This window comes from Polypterus senegalus, chromosome 3, assembly GCF_016835505.1.
Source record: "Polypterus senegalus isolate Bchr_013 chromosome 3, ASM1683550v1, whole genome shotgun sequence".
NCBI lineage: Eukaryota > Metazoa > Chordata > Cladistia > Polypteriformes > Polypteridae > Polypterus > Polypterus senegalus.
Window position 1 is genome coordinate 134,328,360 of NC_053156.1, and position 20,047 is coordinate 134,348,406.

The 20,047-nt window shown below is 35.2% G+C and overlaps 2 protein-coding genes across 2 annotated transcripts in view; one reads left to right on the top strand and one right to left on the bottom strand.

The window, feature by feature from the left end:
- The window catches only part of nt5dc1 (5'-nucleotidase domain containing 1), a 344,196-nt gene that overhangs the window by 26,685 nt on the left and 297,464 nt on the right, over window positions 1-20,047 (top strand). The window lies entirely within an intron of this gene.
- On the bottom strand, window positions 3,031-16,749 carry col10a1b (collagen, type X, alpha 1b). Its single transcript, XM_039747961.1, has 3 exons — window positions 16,643-16,749; window positions 15,993-16,140; window positions 3,031-5,407 (listed from the first exon to the last, which is right to left on the bottom strand). Exons 2-3 carry the CDS (start codon window positions 16,123-16,125, stop codon window positions 3,546-3,548), a joined length of 1,995 nt encoding a protein of 664 aa, XP_039603895.1. The 5' UTR covers window positions 16,126-16,140; window positions 16,643-16,749; the 3' UTR covers window positions 3,031-3,545.

Sequence of the window (20,047 nt, forward strand, 5' to 3'; positions counted from 1 at the left end):
TTTTATGCAAAAAGAAAGTGGGGCAGAATATACATATAAACAACATGATCCAATAATTGACTAATTTTATGATTTAGGACTAAAATAAGCTTGCTCTGTTTTGAATGACCACCTGCCGCCACTGATGCAGTGGTATATTGTTGATTATGCATTTATTTAGGAGTTCATCTTGTGTAATTGGTAAGGTTAGACTTTTCAACCTCTGGCAGGGGGTGGTGGACCTTGAATTCTGCTTATAAAACTGAAATGATATTTGCATTAACCACATTTTTTTATTAAAATTTACTTTAAAAAGCTTTTAGTGTAATGAAAGTGGCTTAAGTTATTGCAGGAATAATTTTGCAAAATTTTCTATATATTGTGTGGAAATAAAAAATAAAACTATGTGTTTTTGACATAATTATACTGGTTTTATATTCTTTTATGTTTAATTTATAAAGACTAACATATAATTTCAAAAAAGATAATTGTTAGGTTATAAGCAAAACAATATACAAAATGAAGGAAACAGTCCTGTACATGGTGCCAGACCAGAACAGGGCTACACTCTCACTGGGGCCACTTTAGGGTTGCCTATCAACCTAACTTACATGTCGTTTGGGATGTGAGAAGAAAAACAGAGTACTGAATAGAAAACCCTTGCAGATACAGGGAAAAGGTGTAAACACCATACATACAAAGAGCAGTTGTGCAATTCAAACCTAGGACACTGGATCTGTGAAAATGCAGTGCTAACTACAGTATCACCATGCTATCCTTCAGCTGTGAGACATTAAATATTATAAAAACTTGGCATAGACCTGGTTGTATGGCTACACTGTTGCCTTTAATTCCATTCAATATGTACAACCAGGCTTTCCTGAAGGGCTGCTTTCTTAATTCTAAAATCCGTATCAAAATAAAGTTTTTGTTAATCTTGATGCTTGTCTGATGTGACTCTCAGTAAATACTGCTAGAAATTTGTCATTTTGTTATTTTCATTACCAATCAGTCTACCAAACATTTTGCATTAAATTCTAGCCTTCATTGCCTTTTTATTTGCCGGATGCATTTATGAAGAATTGTTTTGTTATTAAGAAAACTTCAAGTGACTCTCTCCATAAATTACATTATACCCTCAAGACAAAGTGGTTTTTACTTTCACACAACACAAAAGAACAATATTAGCATATCATAAACAAGCAACAAAATATTGTTTGCTAACTTTACAGATACTGCCCTATAGGTTCATTGTTTTGTGAAATACTATTCTTTAAAATTTGTTGTTTTCTAATAATCCTGTATAGGGTTTATGTTGCTCTTTTAAAGTGTCACTTATCACCATTGTGATCTTTGCTTGATGTTAATACCCTCCTCTTTATTACAGAAGTAGGTCAAAAGTTATCAGCTTTGATGCAATGAAAGGCCATTTTACTTTTTTTTTCTCTCAAATGCAGGATAACTTATTTTCTTTAAAGCATATTTTACTCCTGATTGTTTAATGCAGTGGGATAATATCACAGATATTCTGCTTGTTTGTTTTTCATTCTCTGCTTCACAGTGGTATTGCATATGTGAAAGACTACAGTATATATAAAAATATAATTGTAATTGTTTTGCTGAGTTATTGACAAAAATACAAAATTGTTTTTTCTAGTATATTTTCTGGAATCTCTTTACTTGGGCTGCTCAAAAATATGAATATTCCTGTTAGTAGTAGCATTTCAACACACATCGAAACATTTCATTTTCCTTCAACAGTATTGTTTGTTGAAGGAAAAAAGGAAAAATGTGTGAAAATTTGTTAAGTCACTGTAATATTAGGCTGCAAGTCTAAACCCTTCAGAGGATCTTTCTTTATTTAGCACTTATTTGGTGCCTTGATGTATTTTCGTGCAAGATATAACTATTAGCAGTGTGATCCTATGATTTAGGCTTTAGGTTGCAGTTTGGTAAGCTGCTTGTTTAGATTTTTCATCTAACATGCTGCAGTATCCTAAACATACCCTGTGCTCCAATTATAGAATTACTGTACATTTGTATAAATTGTTTATAATTTGCATGTTACTTTGATTCAGTGTTTCCAAAAATACATAAATGAAAAATAAAAAGAAGTACTGTAAATAACCAGGTAAATATTTAACTCATCAGTTTACTGATTTTAAGGTAGTGTATACAATTTATCAAAAGCTGTATCACGATCTGCGGTGGGCTGGCGCCCTGCCCGGGGTTTGTTTCTTGCCTTTCTTTGTTTCTCCAGCAGACCCCCGTGACCCTGTAGTTAGGATATAGCAGGTTGGATTATGGATGGATGGATTTGTTGTGCTTGTTCGAATGTACTACTATAGCAACCTTTTTATTAAGAATCCTTACAGTGCTACTAAAGGTAGGTGTCCCCTTGTCACCTGTTCTGCTGTTTCAAGCACATGGCTACATACTATATTTTTCTGCATAAAAGGTCCATTTATTGATAGAAGCAGAAGAGGCATCCATTCATCCACTTGTACAGAGCCAATTTTGAGTCACTCATTAACCTAACAAATACATGTTTTGGAAATGGTAGAAAAGCCCACACAGATTCAGGGAAAATGTACAGTCTTCTCACAGTGCAGTGGCTGGGTTGATATTATAGAAATATAAAAGTGCTTTTATTTAATTTGCCATATGGCAGAGATTAGTTATTACCTGAATGTAGTTTTTGGTTATACACAGCTTTACGATAGGAGTGCTGATATTTTTGTAATGTAAAATAACATCACTTACTGCTAATAAGGTCTAGTTGTTTTTATTTATTGATTGTTATATGCATTTGGGTCACATAAACTTTTCAAATTTTTCAAAACTTTATGTAAGTGTAAATCAGTTGTTTTGCCAATTTTCCTGCTGACAAAATGTATTGAAATTTCATTTGTTCTGAGCTATGATATGCTTTGCATAAAATATGTATTGTAGTAATTGGGATGTTTCCATGCATTTTAAGAAAGTAAAGCAGTGCTATAGTTAATGATTTTGATATTCTGAAGTATTACAAAAGGTACTGTAACAAATATAAAAAGATAAGGAAATGAGCCAGTTTATTGGGTTACTTAACACATTCTGGTAACACGTTTTAAATGAGACAAACATTCAAATACACAACAAACACTTAAGGGTTTTTGAGTTTGGAGCCAAACAGTAAAGTACAAACTTTATCTTGGATATTGTGTCATCATTATTATTATTATTATCATTATTTTTCATTACTAAAGGGTTTTCAACAGGCACATGCTATAAGTTAAGGGATAAAGAACTTATTTACTTCTTTGTCTTCATTTCTACAAAAGTGATTTACTGTATACACCATTTACATGTGATTCTTTTTGTAGCTGTTACTGGCAAATCTTTGATATTCAAGTAGCATGTTTGATACATTTGAAATCCACAAATGAAAGCTATACAAAATACTAAATATGTTCAAAATTTTCAGTTTCTTATGTTAGTTGGGGTTTACAAAATCAAGATATTCGTACCACAAAGAAACAGTTCATTGGTTTAGGAAGTAACAGATGTTTAAGTCAGATCAGGTATCACGTTGAGCCAATTAGGAATCCAGAGAAAGAGCAGTGAACATATTCTGAAGCATAGACACCATTAGATTCATCATTTGGAATTTGGACCCATACCTGGTCATTTTCATGAAGGTAAAGGATACCACTTCCTGAGGCTTGGTCCATGTAGCCTTTCTGATATTCATCATATGTGTACATAACTGGAGAACCATTTTTATACAAGCCAACCCAAACATTAGATCCCTTTGCGTTCACATGGTAAGCAAAATAATAGACCCCTGGAATTTGGCATGTGAAGATGCCAGAAGAAGGGTCATAATGGTGTTGCTCATTGTACAGGATATTCTCAAACTGAATGGGGCTCCCAGATTCTGGATAGGCTTTGGTTAACAGGGCACTGAAAGCAGAAAGGGGAGCAGGTGCTGCTACAATCTGTTCTGACTTTCCTTTTCCATAATATTCTTCTCCTGGGGGACCTGGTTGTCCAGGTGGTCCAGGTTGCCCTGGCTGACCATCTGCTCCTCTCTGGCCTGGAAGCCCAGGTGGTCCCATTGGACCTGGAATTGCTTTTGCTGCTATTCCAGCTGGACCAGGTTTCCCAGGAGCACCAGGGTGACCCTTTTGGCCAGGTAAGCCAGCAGATCCAGGTAGGCCACTAGGTCCTCTGGGACCTGGTGGTCCATCTGCTCCTTTGTCTCCAGGTTCTCCTGCATCACCCTTATTTCCTTTGGCACCTGGTAGGCCTGCTTCTCCTGGGGTTCCTGGTGCTCCAGCTGGTCCTGTTTCTCCCTTCACGCCATTTGCGCCCTGTGCTCCTCGTGGTCCTACAGGGCCTGGTGGTCCTGAGTAACCTGGTTTTCCATCAGACCCTGGTGTACCTGGATCACCCTTATATCCCTTTGGACCACTTGGCCCCGCAGGACCACTTTCACCCTTTGGACCTGTTGCTCCAGTTTCACCTTGAGGCCCTCTTTCACCTTGAGGCCCAGCAGGTCCCTCTGCCCCTTGCTCTCCTGCCTCACCTGGCTCTCCTGCCTCACCTGCCTCTCCTTTCTCACCTGTTGCACCTGTTGCTCCTGTTGCCCCTCTTTCTCCTTTAGGCCCTGTTGCACCAGTTTTTCCGTATCCTGGAGCACCTGGACTTCCATTCTGCCCAGGTGGCCCAGGTGGACCCTTAGGTCCAGTTGCGCCAGGCAAACCTGGAGCACCATCAGCTCCTGACTTTCCAATACCCATTGGCCCAGATGGTCCAGGTGGACCCTTAGGGCCTGTCATTCCCATGGGACCGGGAGCTCCATCGGCACCTTGCGCTCCTTGTTTGCCTGGCTCACCTGGATGGCCAGGTCTACCTGGTTTTCCAACACCTGCAGGACCAGTCATGCCCATTGGCCCTGCTGGGCCCTCAGGACCTCTCTCCCCTGGTTTTCCAGGTATTCCATATCCTTGTTCTCCTTTGGGACCTTGTGCACCTTGAATACCTGGATGACCCTTTTGTCCCGGTTCACCTCTAGGCCCTGATGGACCTGGTAAGCCCTGGGGTCCTTGCTTACCAGTACTAGATAAACCAGCTGGTCCCGGAGAGCCTGGTGATCCTGGTGACCCTCTAGGACCTGAACTTCCTTGGCTTCCCCTCTCTCCTTTTTCTCCTGGGGCCCCAGGTTCACCTGGCTTTCCTGGACTACCAGGAATTCCTGGTTTTCCTACGGCAGACTGTCCTGGAGGTCCTTGTGGTCCAGGGGGTCCTTGTGCACCTGGTACCCCATAGCCAGATTTTCCTGGAGGCCCTGGTGGTCCAGCTGGTCCTTGTTCTCCTTGTTCTCCTTGTTCTCCTGGTTCTCCTGGTTCTCCTGGTGGTCCTTGTTCTCCTTTCATCTCGTACACTGTTTATAAAAAAGTATTTTTAAATTCCTTACCTACTACTATAATTAATAATAATTATTATAATGTTAATTGAGTAGCTTTAAATTTCCTTTATATCAGTAAACTAATCTATTATTTTTAATACAATAGAATATAGCTTTATTGTGTTGATAACTTAATTTGTAACTTTACATTTTAAGGCGTGACATAATAATAATAATGCATACATTCTTTTACAGAATCTGCTTAATGCAGTTTTAGAGTCATGGTTAGCCAAAGCCATTGTTATCAACATAGCTAGAAACCAACAAAAGAAAGTGGGTGAGTCCATTAACAGGGCATACTCCTGTACATACCTTACTCATTCACACTCCTGGCTAATTTTAAGTTACAATTTTAAGCAACACACACAAATTAGTGATGTGAGAAGAATAAATCAAGAAGACATAATAACATGCAAATTTCACACAAACGAATAGAATAAGATATGAAACATAGTGCCATAGAGCTTACCACTGTTTGATTTTAATGATGCATTTTTTTCTTTATTAAAAATTCAATAAATTAGTATGAAAACTATGTCAAGGTAATCTTTGATTCCCAATGTGCTTCCTTTTAAATGTGTGATTGTAATGGATAACACTCCTAACACTCCAATGTTAATTTTTGATTCTTCATGAATGTTTTTCAGCAGTATACTTTTCACTTTAGCAATGGAGTATGAATGGTATTAGTTACTTTGTTAGATAAAACAATACTTCCATAAAGGCTCAAAAAATTGTCTCATAGTTTTACTATGGAGAAGAATTTACTCACCTGCTTTCTTCCTTTGTCACTATGCACATCTCTGTAATTTGCCATTGTAACAATGCACAAGTCTAAACCTTCAATGAGTTTGACTTACTGTACATAAGAATCATGTGCTTTGGAGTCAGGAGTGTTGCTCAACTCATGAAGCCACTTCAATGTTTCTGTACACCAGCAACTCCAACTTAAACCATTCATGCAGCCTTACACAGTTCACTAGAAGACAGACTCTTGTTTTGGCACCGTAAACCAGCCAGTCCATTGTGGTTTTTACCTATTTACACCTATCTCCACTTCTCTGCTTCATGGGATCTTTTGCTTATTGACATTGTCTCCTATTATTACTGTACGTAGACCATAGAACCATGATATTTTTTTTACGAACCGTTTTTTTTCTTGTTTGTTGAATTTGTGCTCATTTTTAAAATGTTTCCATGTATTCACAGAATCGTTTTCAACCTATAAGCTCCAGAGCCACTAGTATATATAGTACTAAAATAAATATTTTTCTGTTTTTTGGCACAAACAATAAGAGTGTAGAAGATTAATGCTGTGGTTTGTGCTGCTGATTCCAGTTCAAACTAACCTAAGTTTGATGACCAGCCCGTTCATGTGTTTGCATGGATTTTCTCCTACATCATAAAAACATGCAAATCAAGTTAAATACCTGCTGTATTTGGAAATTATTAATGAATGTGAGTGTGTACCTGGCAGTAGACCAGGATGCTACCCTGCTTTGGGTACTTGTCTTGGACTAAATTTCTTCAGGAATGACTTGAGGTTTGCACTTTCTGTAATTGAAAAAGCAGGTTTGGAAAAATCTTTAATGGATATTAAACCTGACTGCAATATTATTTAATTATGTAATTATCACACTTAAATACCTTATTTTTTGTTTAACATATATGTTCATTGACAAATGAGACCAGACCATTCAGCCCAACAAAGCTCACCAGTCCTTTCCACATAATTCTTCTAAAAAAATAAAATAAAATCTAACTTTGAAAGTTCCTTAAGTCTTAGAAAATACTACAATAATAAATAAAATGCACCGGTCAGACTTTAAAGGTGGAGTGATTGATTATGTAAATGGTTCTGTAAACAATGAGGGACACAAGTTACTTTATTTGAATGTTTTTCTCTGCAACAGTTTCCTAGATTCAGAGATGAGATGAATTTACTTATTATGCCTTTTTCTGTTGTCACCTTCTGAGGCTGATAGTGGAGTGAACTTTAATTGTCAAAATGTTTCTGTAGAGAAATTCTGTTCTAGCACCTCAGCTCCAGCAGACTATATCAGTCTTCATGCCTTGATTGGCCCAGGTTTTCATTCTCATATCAACATCATCTCTTACCTTTTTTCTCATACAGACTCTAGGCCGAATTTTGTTCTCAGTGTTGTAATGTTTATCCATAGATCAGGGAAGAAATTCTTTACTCTTGATTCATGTTTTTTTCTCAAAGAACTTTTATTGAACCCCAGCTTTTGGTAAAACTTGGATGAGAGAAAAGTGAGATTGACCGATGTTAAGAAAATAAAAAATTCTAATGTGGCAACTAGCCTTTCTCTAACATGTGGTAAAGTAAATTATTCATTCAGTCTATATCCTTTATTGAACTTGCTCCGGCAGAGGAAGCCAGAGTCTACTCTGGCAACATCAGGTGCAAGTCAATTGCAGGACATGGACTGTCCCACACTCACTCATACTGGGATCAATTTAAAGTGTCTAGTTAATTTAACACTCACTCCTTTAGATATGTCTTTATGTTATATTTAGCTTTTTATGGTGACAGTCATCTCAAAGTATATTTTCAAAGTAGGCATGATTTCAGTAGAAAGCAAGTAAAGACCGCAAGATATGTTATAAGAAGAAATTCAGATAAAATAAACTATTTGTTTTAGGTTACTTTCAAGACAGTTTTACAAACTTTTAAGACTTGCTAGTATATTACTGCCCAATTAATTTATGATGGTAAAGCTGACTTTCTGCTTTATTGATTTTACACTTATTGATAGTTATTGTTTTGTTTTTGTGTTTTGATTATTTCTTCTAATGCTTTTAATCTTTTCATAATCTCAACTTCTAAAATGACTGTTAGATCTGAAGGCTAACTTAGGCAGAATCTCAAAGCACATTGCAAATGAACTTTCGTTTTTATGATTTTATAGTAAAAAACCTCTATGGATACATTTCAGTGTAGTCTTTGTCAATGCAGAGAAACATAATCCTCAGAAGAAATGACTATATTTTCTACAGAAAGGTCTTGCATACTTTAGAAAAATAGTAGGTCATACCAAGCCACATTTATGTGCCTAGTTTGTCTAACATCCATATCTTTGAGCTATCAGACAAAAGAAAGTGTGTTATTGTTATCAAAATAAAATGAAAAAGTATGTTTATGTTCTTATATTGTTTATCCAAAACATTCAAGCTAAGCCAATTAAAAAAACTGACAATCTAAAAAAATAAAATTAATTCAGATCTCACTAACTGTATTTGGCTCATTATTTTTACTGTAAGTCCAACAGTTGTTAACTTTACTGTAATATCTTTAAATGCCCACGAGGGTATGGACATCCAGCTGGCTTTAACAAGCTAGATTTTGGCTCTCCAATTTCCAATAGAGGGTGGAACTGTGATGCAGTGACTGGCACTGCTGGCTTATGGTTCATGTGTTCTAGGTTTGAATCCTGCCTCTGATCATTGTCTGAGTGGAATGTTCATGATTACTCAGTGTATGCTTGGGGTTTTCTCCAGGTGCCCCTTTTTCCTTCCTTATCCCAAAGACATGTGTTAGGATGATTGTTTCCTCTCTGGTCTGTTTGATTGTGAGCTACATTAGGCTCTACACTGGTTGCTTATGAACATGAACTGGATTAAATGGGACTGACCTCAGAGGTATATTTTCACCTGGAATGTTTTTGTTTTCCTCTCATCCAATATCCACTATTTTTTTCTGGTAGATTAATATTTTTTTATGCTGATTAAATTATTTCTTGGCGGCACGGTGGCACAGTGGTAGCGCTGCTGCCTCGCAGTTAGGAGACCCGGGTTCGCTTCCCGGGTCCTCCCTGCGTGGAGTTTGCATGTTCTCCCCGTGTCTGCGTGGGTTTCCTCCAGGCGCTCCGGTTTCCTCCCACAGTCCAAAGACATGCAGGTTAGGTGGATTGGCGATTCTAAATTGGCCCTAGTGTGTGCTTGGTGTGTGGGTGTGTTTGTGTGTGTCCTGCGGTGGGTTGGCACCCTGCCCAGGATTGGTTCCTGCCTTGTGCCCTGTGTTGGCTGGGATTGGCTCCAGCAGACCCCCGTGACCCTGTATTCAGATTCAGCGGGTTAGAAAATGGATGGATGGAAATTATTTCTTTTACTACAGTGATTGGAGCCTTTGATAGAACTTAGATGTTTTTTAATATTCAAATGTTATTATTTAACTCGATAAATTTGTTTAAATATAACTATGTATATAGAATGGTTTTGCATTTACATTTTATTGTCTTATGTTTCTGTATATGCGTAAGAATTTCTAATTTGAATTCCAGAAGAGCTCAATTTAAATGGAACAGAATTGAATTTGTATTAGCAAGGCATGATGTAGATGACACTACTGTATCATTCCTTGTGTTTTTTGAAGTACTTCAGTTTCCTTCCATATGTAAGAGGTGTGTATGCTGAGTTGTTTTGTGGCTCTAAGTTGACTCATTTTGAATGCACACTGAGATGGACTTGTACATAGTTCCAGGCTGTTTCATATCTGCCTCCCAGTTTTGCTTCAGTAAACTTCAGTTAACTCTGTCGGTCTATTGGAATAAACCTTTTTGGAAATTTAGTTTATATACTCCCCAATGCAGCTTTCCCGTCATGGCTCATATATTTGTTTGCTTAAATGGCAACAATGAGGCCTAACAGCAGGATAAAAGGATTATTAGTTGCAGTGTTCTGCTCCTTAATATTAAAGGTGGTTCCTGGCAACTGACTAAGAGAAGTGTTTCGCGTTTGATCAGGATCAAATCACTTGATAGCTCAGCAGTGTACTGCCAGGCTCTGGAAACAGAATTATATTTATGCTAAATGCTAATCGTATTGTAATTCGTCTTTACTTTTTTTCTCTCGGATGATTTGTAGAGCATCTTCATTTTTTTGATTAGTAGCCCATAGTTTTTAAACATCTTTAACTGACCAAATATAACTTTAAAGTTCACTATAATGCAGCATCAGTACAAGGTGATTCATTTTGCAAGATTATCACTCTTGTCTGAGGTTCTTTGTTTTTGAGTTTGATTCTTTGTGCTTTTGTCTTTGGCCACCTATTTGGAGTGTACTACATTTGTCTGAGTCCTAACTTTTCCAGTTTCTGCTATTTTAATGATACCTTTTCCTAATGAGATAGGATAGTTTTACATTAAATTGTTTAAACATCAACATAATGTCACCAGCCAAAGGAATGTATGGTTTTTCCATTCAGACGTAATGCTGTAGTTGTGTTCATAATAATTAATTTATTTATCAATATCATCTTTTTCTATAGGGATTTATTATAGTCTGACATCACCGTTGTAGTACTTCGATCATTTGCCTGATGCAGTCGAATGGCTTAGTATATACATTGCATATTTTTCTTTTATCATCCGTGCTTTGATTTGTTGTGTAATTGTCTGGTTTACATCTTCAAATTTCTTGGGCGAAATACCTGATAAAATGGATCTGGTAACAATCATTGCTTAAAAAATAGTGAATCTGTGTTAGGGCATTATTGTTTGAATGTTGCAGAAAGGATGTTTTTAAAGGACCCAAGTTTGCTGTATTAAAAATGCATGTATTTCTTGTTGTTTTGAAATAACTTTATTCAGTGAGGAAAAAGAGCTAGTGCAAGATTTAAAGATGAAGCTACATTATATATTTTATAATATTCAAAATTAATTTGTACCACACTCTTATTGTGATTTAAATTAGAGAATATATTCTAACAAGATACTTCAACCACTACAAATACAGTATATACTTTTGATAGCCATTTATCTGGTGGGTTTGTACATGAAATATGCCCTGCAATGGATTAGCACTTCATTCAGGGTTGGTTCTTACTTGCACCTAATGCTGCAGGGAAAGTCTCAAGACTCTTCTTGACTCCATAATTTGATTTGGTAGATGTACAGATAGATTGGTGGTTGGATGGATTAAAAATACTTTATTATGAAATAACTTAAGCATCATGGAATTGACAGTTACATTTTCTACAGCTGTTTATTCAGTTAGCTTTTGGTTTATTGCATTATAGAAAATCAAGATGTATTTGGTGAAATTCTTTTCAAATGTGCTACTGATGTATATATACATTGACACATTATGCTATAGAATAGAGTGTGAGTATTGTAAAGTAAAATTATATAGTACAGTATTATATAGTAGAATAGTGTGTAAGTATTGTACATTCTAAATACAATCTATTTGCTGTGAGGTTCAACATTTGATGACAGTTTTATAGTATTCTGAATAGTTATATATTTTGTAATTTTTTTCTGAAACTGCATATTTTATGCAAACTTTGTAATTCTTTTACGTAACAGGTCTCATGTGTTTTGGAGATCCTTATTATTTTAAGCTGCTGTTTACCCCAATGATAACCCACTGCTGAATGTTCAATAAAAAAGTCTTATGTTCTTGGAAGAACTTTTCATGTTAGCTTTGTACCCAAACCTAGTAACCTGAGCAACTAATAAGTCTAGTCTGTCAATTTTCATAATAGCTATAATACTTTTTTCTCCTACCTTTTAAGGTGAGCACTTCACATTTGGAATTAAAATTAAACTTTTTTTTTTTTTTACTTTTACTTATTTTGGTACAATATTGGCTGGGGTTGAGTAACATTTGATTACAGTTAATCATTTTTTCCTTTCATTTTTTCATATGCTTTTAAACCTAGGTTGTTTAATCCAGCATCACACTTATCCATCTGCATTGAGTGCAGCAGTGTCAATCCTTTGCTGGGGGAAAACACACATACCCTTACATCCCTACATTCTCTCTAACTGGGTCAATTTAATTTAAGAGTTGGCAGTAAACTTAACATGCACATTTTTGGGATGTGAAAAAAAATGGAATACCCACAGTAAACAATATACAGAGAACAAGTAAACGCCAGTCAGTCAGTTCCAAGGCTGATCATACTAATATCAATCCAGGGCAGGGTCATAGGTAAGAAGGAGCTTATCCCAGCAACCATTGGGTACAAAGTAGGAACAAAACTGAGACATGGTGCCAGTTCATTGTAGGGTGAACAGATACACACACACACACTAGCACCGACTTTAGCAAGGCCAATTCACATAACCTTAATGTTTTTGAAATCTGGGAGGAAACTGGAACACCTACAGAAAACCCACACAGACGTGGAGATAACATGCAAACTCCATACTGGGAGCACCTGGGAGACAAACCCTGGTAGTCTTATTCCAAGGCCACAGTGCTGCCATTGCCACTTTGAATAATATATGAGTCTTAATTATTTAAAATGCAGTACAAGAAATTATGCAGAAAATATTATGTATTATCACTGAAGCTATCCATTGTTTAAATATTTGAATCTGTATCAATAGAGTTCCTGGTGGGAACACTTTCAGTTAAACTGTACTGGAACAAAGTGATGACCTACTCTAGTCTTGTACCTGTATGTGTCCACAAGGTTACAAGTATACAGGCATTGCCATCTAGTGGTTATTCTGTGCAAACTAATGCAAGTGTTTTTTTGTTTTTTTTGAAAATGACTAAAATAACCTAAATATAGAAGCGCTGGAGTATGTAAAAAACCTCTGGAAAGATACTTATGTTTTACTTATGTTAACAGTTTGTATGCATCTGTTTCTTTAGAAATCAACTTGTGTTAGATAATTGGATATATAATATTAAGAGTTATTCTTTTCTTAGGTATACGTAACTACACCCTGATAAAAGGTACATGGTGCATGGTAAATTTTGTAATAGCAATGTGGATGAACAGAATGTTGCCTTACAGTTCTGTGTCATATTATTGTACCCGCATAATTGATTTTCATCTATGGGTATTTATGTACTCTCTATTAATTAATATTGGTATGCAGATCTAGGGTTGTCTAGAAAGATCTTGTTTATAGTTTTATAAACTATGGTGAAAAGTGGTTTTATAAGCTTAAAACCTAGAATATACATTTTACTAAATGGACAAATGTGTTTCTCCTTTTACTGCTTATTTGTTCTCAGAGTGTAATTTCTCTTAGTGTTTTCCTGTGCAAATCACAGTTGAAAATAAAACGACTGTCAGCAAATAAGGCATTATAGCATCATTAAATTAATAGTACGAAAACTGCTTGTTATTATAGTTGGATTCCAAAATAAAAATCATCAATTTATTTTATTTCCTTAGTAGAATTAAGTATTGCAATAACTTTGTTGTAAAGCTCTTTTCCGTTCCTTGTATATCATAATTTTATTTGTAATATCATAATCTTTCTGAGCTATTAATAATCAAGGATATTGTCAAAGGTATTTCTGAGCAGTGCAGACAGATATAAAATTAAGTAATTTAATTTCAAATAGAATGTTTGTTTCTTCCAGTATAGTCTAATGCATTTTCATCTTTTTACATTTTTTCCATTTTATACTAAATGCACTTGAAGCACTTTGTCATACAATGCAACTGTTTGTGTATTTGTACAGTTGCCACATAGTTTAGATAAATCATTTTAAATGTGTTAGTGGTGAACTAAGCATTCACCTTTGTTGGCAATAGTGCAGCTCCATAGCCATTAGGTCACTGCCTAGATGATTAACATAATATCTGTTCAAAATAAATTTTGAGGTTATGGAACTTGAAAATGTACAGGGTGTGTCTTTTAACAGAAGAAAATAAAAGACTGTGAACATTTTGACAACACAAAAGTTAGACTGAATATTTGAGTATTTGTATATGTGTGTGTGTATTGGTTTATACTGTGTACATCAATAAAAATGTATAATAAAATATCTATTGTTTATTTTAAGTCTTACATTAAAATATTTCCTCTTTCAATTTGTATTTGTTGTACCAATTTTATATAGATCTTAATTAATGAGGTGGAGAACTTTAATTACAGTATATCCTGAATACTATATAGTATATCTGCATCTGTCTAGTTTGGGTTATGTTTTTTGTCCCACTTTTTGAAATGCCACACACAAAAACTTTTCTGATATTCTGGACACATTTTATGAGAGTATGTAGCAAGTATTTCCAGTGTTGTTTCTAGCTGTCACTGTAGAATTTTGTTGTTGTGAATGTCTGAATTATTTCATACTGTGTGTATTAAGGAAGTCCCTCACTCTAATTTTCCTACGAGCTCTAGCATTCACAGTATCCTGGGAATGGGTGTTGACTTTCTCACATATGTATGTAAACTGTTTAATTTTTCTTTTTAAATGTGTTTCTTTAGAAGCAGTAAGAAGTATAGATATATGCAATGATTAGTACTTATTTATTTTACTCATCTGCGGTGGGTTGGCATGCCCAGGATTGGTTCCTGCCTTGTGCCCTGTGTTGGCTGGGATTGGCTCAGCAGACCCCGTCCCTGTATAAGAAAATGGATGGATGGATGGATGGATTCTTACTCATCATAAATATCATAATATAAATGTACTTCTTGGAACAGGATGTTCTAATATATGTTAGGAGATGAGAAATAAAATTGGCAAATGTTTCTCTTAGGATAAATTTAACATATTCTAGTTTTCTTTACAAGTACAAAAAAGCCAACAACTGTTAGCTTGAATGCAGCAAAACATGCATATAATATGTATTCCCCATGCAGAATTTAAGCAAATTTATACACTAATGGAAAGATTTATCACTGAAAGTAAAACAGCAAGTTCTATTTTCACTTATAATCATTGGAGAGGTAATATACACGTGATAAACATTTCCTAAGAATAAGAACAAGCAAGTTGCATTATTATTTACATCTGACTAATGTTATTTGTGTTTTGATACAAGCTACTTCATAGCCATCCTAGGTCCAATGTATATGAATGAGTGGGCATCTTAAAAACCCCATAGATAGATAATATTCGTTCCAAGTGGGAGATTTAGCTTATTACAGAAGCTTAAGAAATATTACAGCAAATAACAACACCCCCTCTACCCCAAATACACACACAAAGAATTATAAAACATCTGACTTGGCTAAAGATAAGAGTGCAGCCACAGTGTTGTAAAGGAATATTTCTGTAGGTATAAATATGTAAATATATATAAATTTAAAGCTCCAGTCGCATTTCCTAGCAAACTTCTTTTGAATAATATATTGCCTAAAAGTACAGGATGATAGTGTCAGAAAGAAAGTTATTTTAATTTAACCATTTTAACAGTTTTATCAGTCATTTATTTGCCTGTGAGTGTAAGCCTCCGAAAACAAATTGATTTGTTAAAGAAAATGCAAAATAGTACAACATAGGATAATTACGAGTAGATAATGGAGAGAAAGCTAACTTAATCTGAATTATCATAATTTTTTGTCTGTCATTTAACACTTAACATAACTTGATTTTAATTATTAAATATTAAAATACTGGAAAGGTGTAATTACTGACTAGCTCTTGCTGTACCTTTAAAGACTAACTTCTTATTCTTCGCATGCTGTAAATGTGTATGATTACGACTGTAACTGAACTGACAATAAGTTAATTATTTGATTTTTTTCTAAGATGCTGTATGAGTGATTCTGTTTTGAAAAAGCTCCACACATTACATTAAATTCAGTGAAGAAAAGTTTCCAAAAAGAGGTATGCTTACCGTGACCCTTTACATTATATCCACCATATGGGGGTGGTCCCTTTAGTTGAACTTTTTTGGTGTAATGTGCACCTCCATACTCCATGCACAGGGAGAGCAGTAGCAAAAACACAGCTGTTATCCGTACTTCCATGTTTACAACTTAAATCTAATTGGAAAATATAAAAGAAAAAGTTAAGATTGTGCTAGTTGGCATGCTTACTTTGTGACAAACAACATACTCCTAAAAATACAGATTGCACTTTCCCATTTCTATCTGAATGTTTTGCACTGTGTTTGTTGTTGTTTTGCCATATAAATCAGATACATCACTAGTGCATACCACTTACAGAATTCTTAGTTACCTCTTACACTGTATTTAAAATCCTTCACAATCACAGTATTTTTTTTTTTGTACTTGCTGATGTTTTAGACCTTGCTTATCACCACAGCATCCTGCATGGCAGCTAAGTGGTATAGTTCCTTGCAGCTATAAAATTCAGACCAAGGTGAGCATGATGGTGCCGCCTTCAGGCCTCAAATTGGTAGCTGCAGAAAACTAACCAGATGCTGGTCCCCTGCCAAGGAAGCCCAGCTAAAAGTAAAGGATAAAAAAATCTTTAATCCCAAAGGCTGACTGCAAAACAAACCAAAGTAAACTGAAAACATACCAGCATAATTGTGCTCCAAAAATATTAGGTGGTGTTTGCCACAGCTTTGTCTTTAAGCAGTGTTCTCTGTAGAAGGCAAAAGAGAAGCTACTGTTGTAACACTAAAAGATCTGCAGTATTTATACCCTTTCTCAAACAAATTTGCATTAAAATTACCCTTCACATTAAGCCCCACCTACAGAGGCATAAGTATTATTTAGGGGGCAGCTACATCTATTTAAACATGGTAACTCCTGCTGCCAGTTTCTTTGAAAAGTCTGGATCTTGTGTCTCCAGTCTTTTGCTTCTGTTTCTACACAGACAACAAAAGGATTTTTTTGTGTTGAATTTTAAAAGATACTTCTGTTTGGCTTGTATGTGTACGTGTGTATATATACAGTATTTTATACATATATGCATTTATCTATATATAAAGTATGTGTCTGTGTGTGTATGTGTTTGTATGTATGTGTGTGTGTATATATATATATATGTGTGTGTATATATATATATATATGTGTGTGTATATATATATATATATATATATATACACATACTGAATGTTGTTTCCCCTGGGGAGCCTAGTAACTTGTACAATAAATGTTAATGCATAAATAGTGTATTGTTTGTTCTAAAGGCAGCAAATAAATGGTGAGACAGTGATGAAAGTGAATTTCACCTGCCATCATTCTTTTTATTGCTTTTTTGAGCAGTGGTTGGATAGGATCTTTGTTTTAACCATCCATCACTGCATTGTCTAGCGTACTTAATCCAATTATAGGGTCTCAGGAAAACAGAGCAAAGTGGGCAACAGCTCTGGATGAGGTGCCAGTTCATTCCAGGCACAGACACACACACACCCACTCCAGCTGGGAAAATGTTAAGTTTCTTCACCACTGTGCTGTATTTATCCTTATGTCCAAATGACATTGCTTAGTAAACAGACAAAGCAAAATGGCATGAATTAAAATAGAGCTATTTTGTTGTGTCCTTTACTTGTATGGCATTGACCCTTGATGTTTTGTTTTACAGTCTATTCCAGTTTAACTAACAACTCAATATGATTTAATATGTAAAAACAAAAATATATAAAGAAGGCAAATAGAATATAAATTATATAAGTGAACAGTAACAGCTTTTATTTTCATATTAACAAATAAGCATCAAAGATGCACAATTACATTGTAAATAACTGGAATAGCAAAATGCCTGTTAAAACAGGCTTAATTGTACAGTGGTAAGTTTGACTGTTTTAAATGTGTCTTGCATTTTCTAATCTCTCTTTAGTGGATATGCATTACATCCCTCTTTCTTTGTGCATCTTGTTGCCTTTCCTCCTCGGATATTTCAGCAACATTTTGGACTCTGGATGCTGGGCAACGTGATGCACGGACGTATGCTTCATGGTTTACTATCATACACTGGACACTTGCAATTATTCATTGGGCATTCCTACCCTCTTGTGGACACCAGACATTTTAACACTTTATATATGTATAGAGAAGAGATGGTCACTAGAATACATTATAGATTTCAGGAAATACAGTAGCCAGTGAAAACAAATATAACAGTAAAGTTTAAATTATGTAATTAAAACATGTCAGAGTATATACATAATTCTAAAAATAATTATATACAAAACGCAATTTGATCAACACTGGATTATTCTAGTTAACATTTTAATGATACTTTCACAAGGTTAATGTCCCAAGGCCACTTAGTTCACTGGCTTATATTTATTAATAGTTTTACTGTCATTCAATTATAAAAATATATTTACTAAACACACCTTTTTTTCAGATAGCTGCCCTGTGTTTAACAGTTCATTAATTATTATTAAAGGCAGAGACAATTCTGAAGGTTTTATTTGATGGTCTCATTCAGCAGTGTTTTAAATGGTATGCACTTAATGTTCTATATTTGTAAAATAAACTCATGTTACAAACTAGTGCTGCAAAGATTAGACTGTTGTGCAACAGAAATGTATTTCTTACAGTGCCATGCCTAAATTCACAAAAAATGCTTTGTTTAAATATGAACAGATCTTGTAAATTCAAATCAATAAAAATGTATAGTTAATCCCACTGAAGAAGTAGTGTAAGAGATTTTAATTGATTTATTTAGTAAAATATATTGCTCAGCACATGTGTCCATCAAGTAGTATTTGTTTCTTTCTTGGATTTAGTGACTTGTGACCAATGGTGTAGTTAAAAGATCAGTGGAATAAACCATAATCTGTCTCTCCTTTCCATCTTGTAATGGGCTTCCTAATCCCCTTTTAGTTTTAGTCCTAGGAATCTAATATGTTCTTGAATAAGCAGTTACTGAGAGATTACCTTTTTCTACAGGAAAATGTGTGTCTTCAGAGCTCTCCAAAATCATCATACGATTATGTTACAATTTTGTAAACCTGATTATTTTTATATTGGAAATTGCACCACTTGCAAGCAAAGTTTATTTTTGACATTTAAAAATACTGTATTTAATTAACAGTAAAATATTATCTTTGTGTTTTCCTTTTTGTATTTGTTTAAATTTTTTAGATCAAATTTATTATCAAAGAGATTTTCACCATTGTAAAACTAACATGTATCAGAAGCCATAATCCCCTGTAATTTTATGTATAGTTTTTCTTATCCACAAACCACCAGAACAAATAATAAAGCATTTCCAGCAAATTTTTGTGCTTATGTATAAGTCATATAATTAATGAAGCTATTAAATCAAGCAAAGTTATTGTATCATGGTAATGAGGGCAATATGATGGTACAATCATCAGCAATGACGTCTCACAACTCTAGAGTCCTTTCTCCAGGTACTTTTCTTTGGTTTTACCCCCACATTGTGTAGCATGTGCATGTTAGGCTGATTGACAACAGTAAATTCACTTGGTAAGTAAGTGTGTAACCATGACTAGTGCCCTACTCAGATTCGCTTCCTGACATGACCGTGATGATTTATGATAGGCTGTGGCTCCCCTTTACCTGGTCTTGAATGAAGTGAAAATGGATATATTGAAGAAGAAGAGAATCATATATTTTCTGTGAGCATGTTGGAGAAAGAGTCAGAAATTTTCATCAACAAGAGTAATACAAGCATTTGAAATTAGAATCATTAACTACAGATAACAATATACGAAGGGGATGCATATTATTAAGTATTAATAAAATAAAAATGAATTTCCCAAAAGTTAATAGATATTTAAAGTAATAATATTATATAGTCTGTGGTGGGCTGGCACCCAGCCCGGGGCTTGTTTCCTGCCTTGCACCTTGTGTTGGCTGGGATTGGCTCCAGCTGAGCCCCATTACCCTGTAGTTAGGATCTAGCGGGTTGGATAATAGATGGATGGATGGTTGGATATTGTATAATTGGGGAGACACTGTGGTACAGTGGCTTTGACTCCTTGCAAGGCACAATATGTAT

Excerpts from the sequence above, each read along its gene's own strand:
- col10a1b (XM_039747961.1), bottom strand. The coding sequence starts at position 16,125 with ATGGAAGTACGGATAACAGCTGTGTTTTTGCTACTGCTCTCCCTGTGC. Across the intron at positions 5,408-15,992 it reads ATATAATGTAAAGGGTCACG|TGTACGAGATGAAAGGAGAA; the intron begins GTAAGCATACCT and ends TTTTATAAACAG.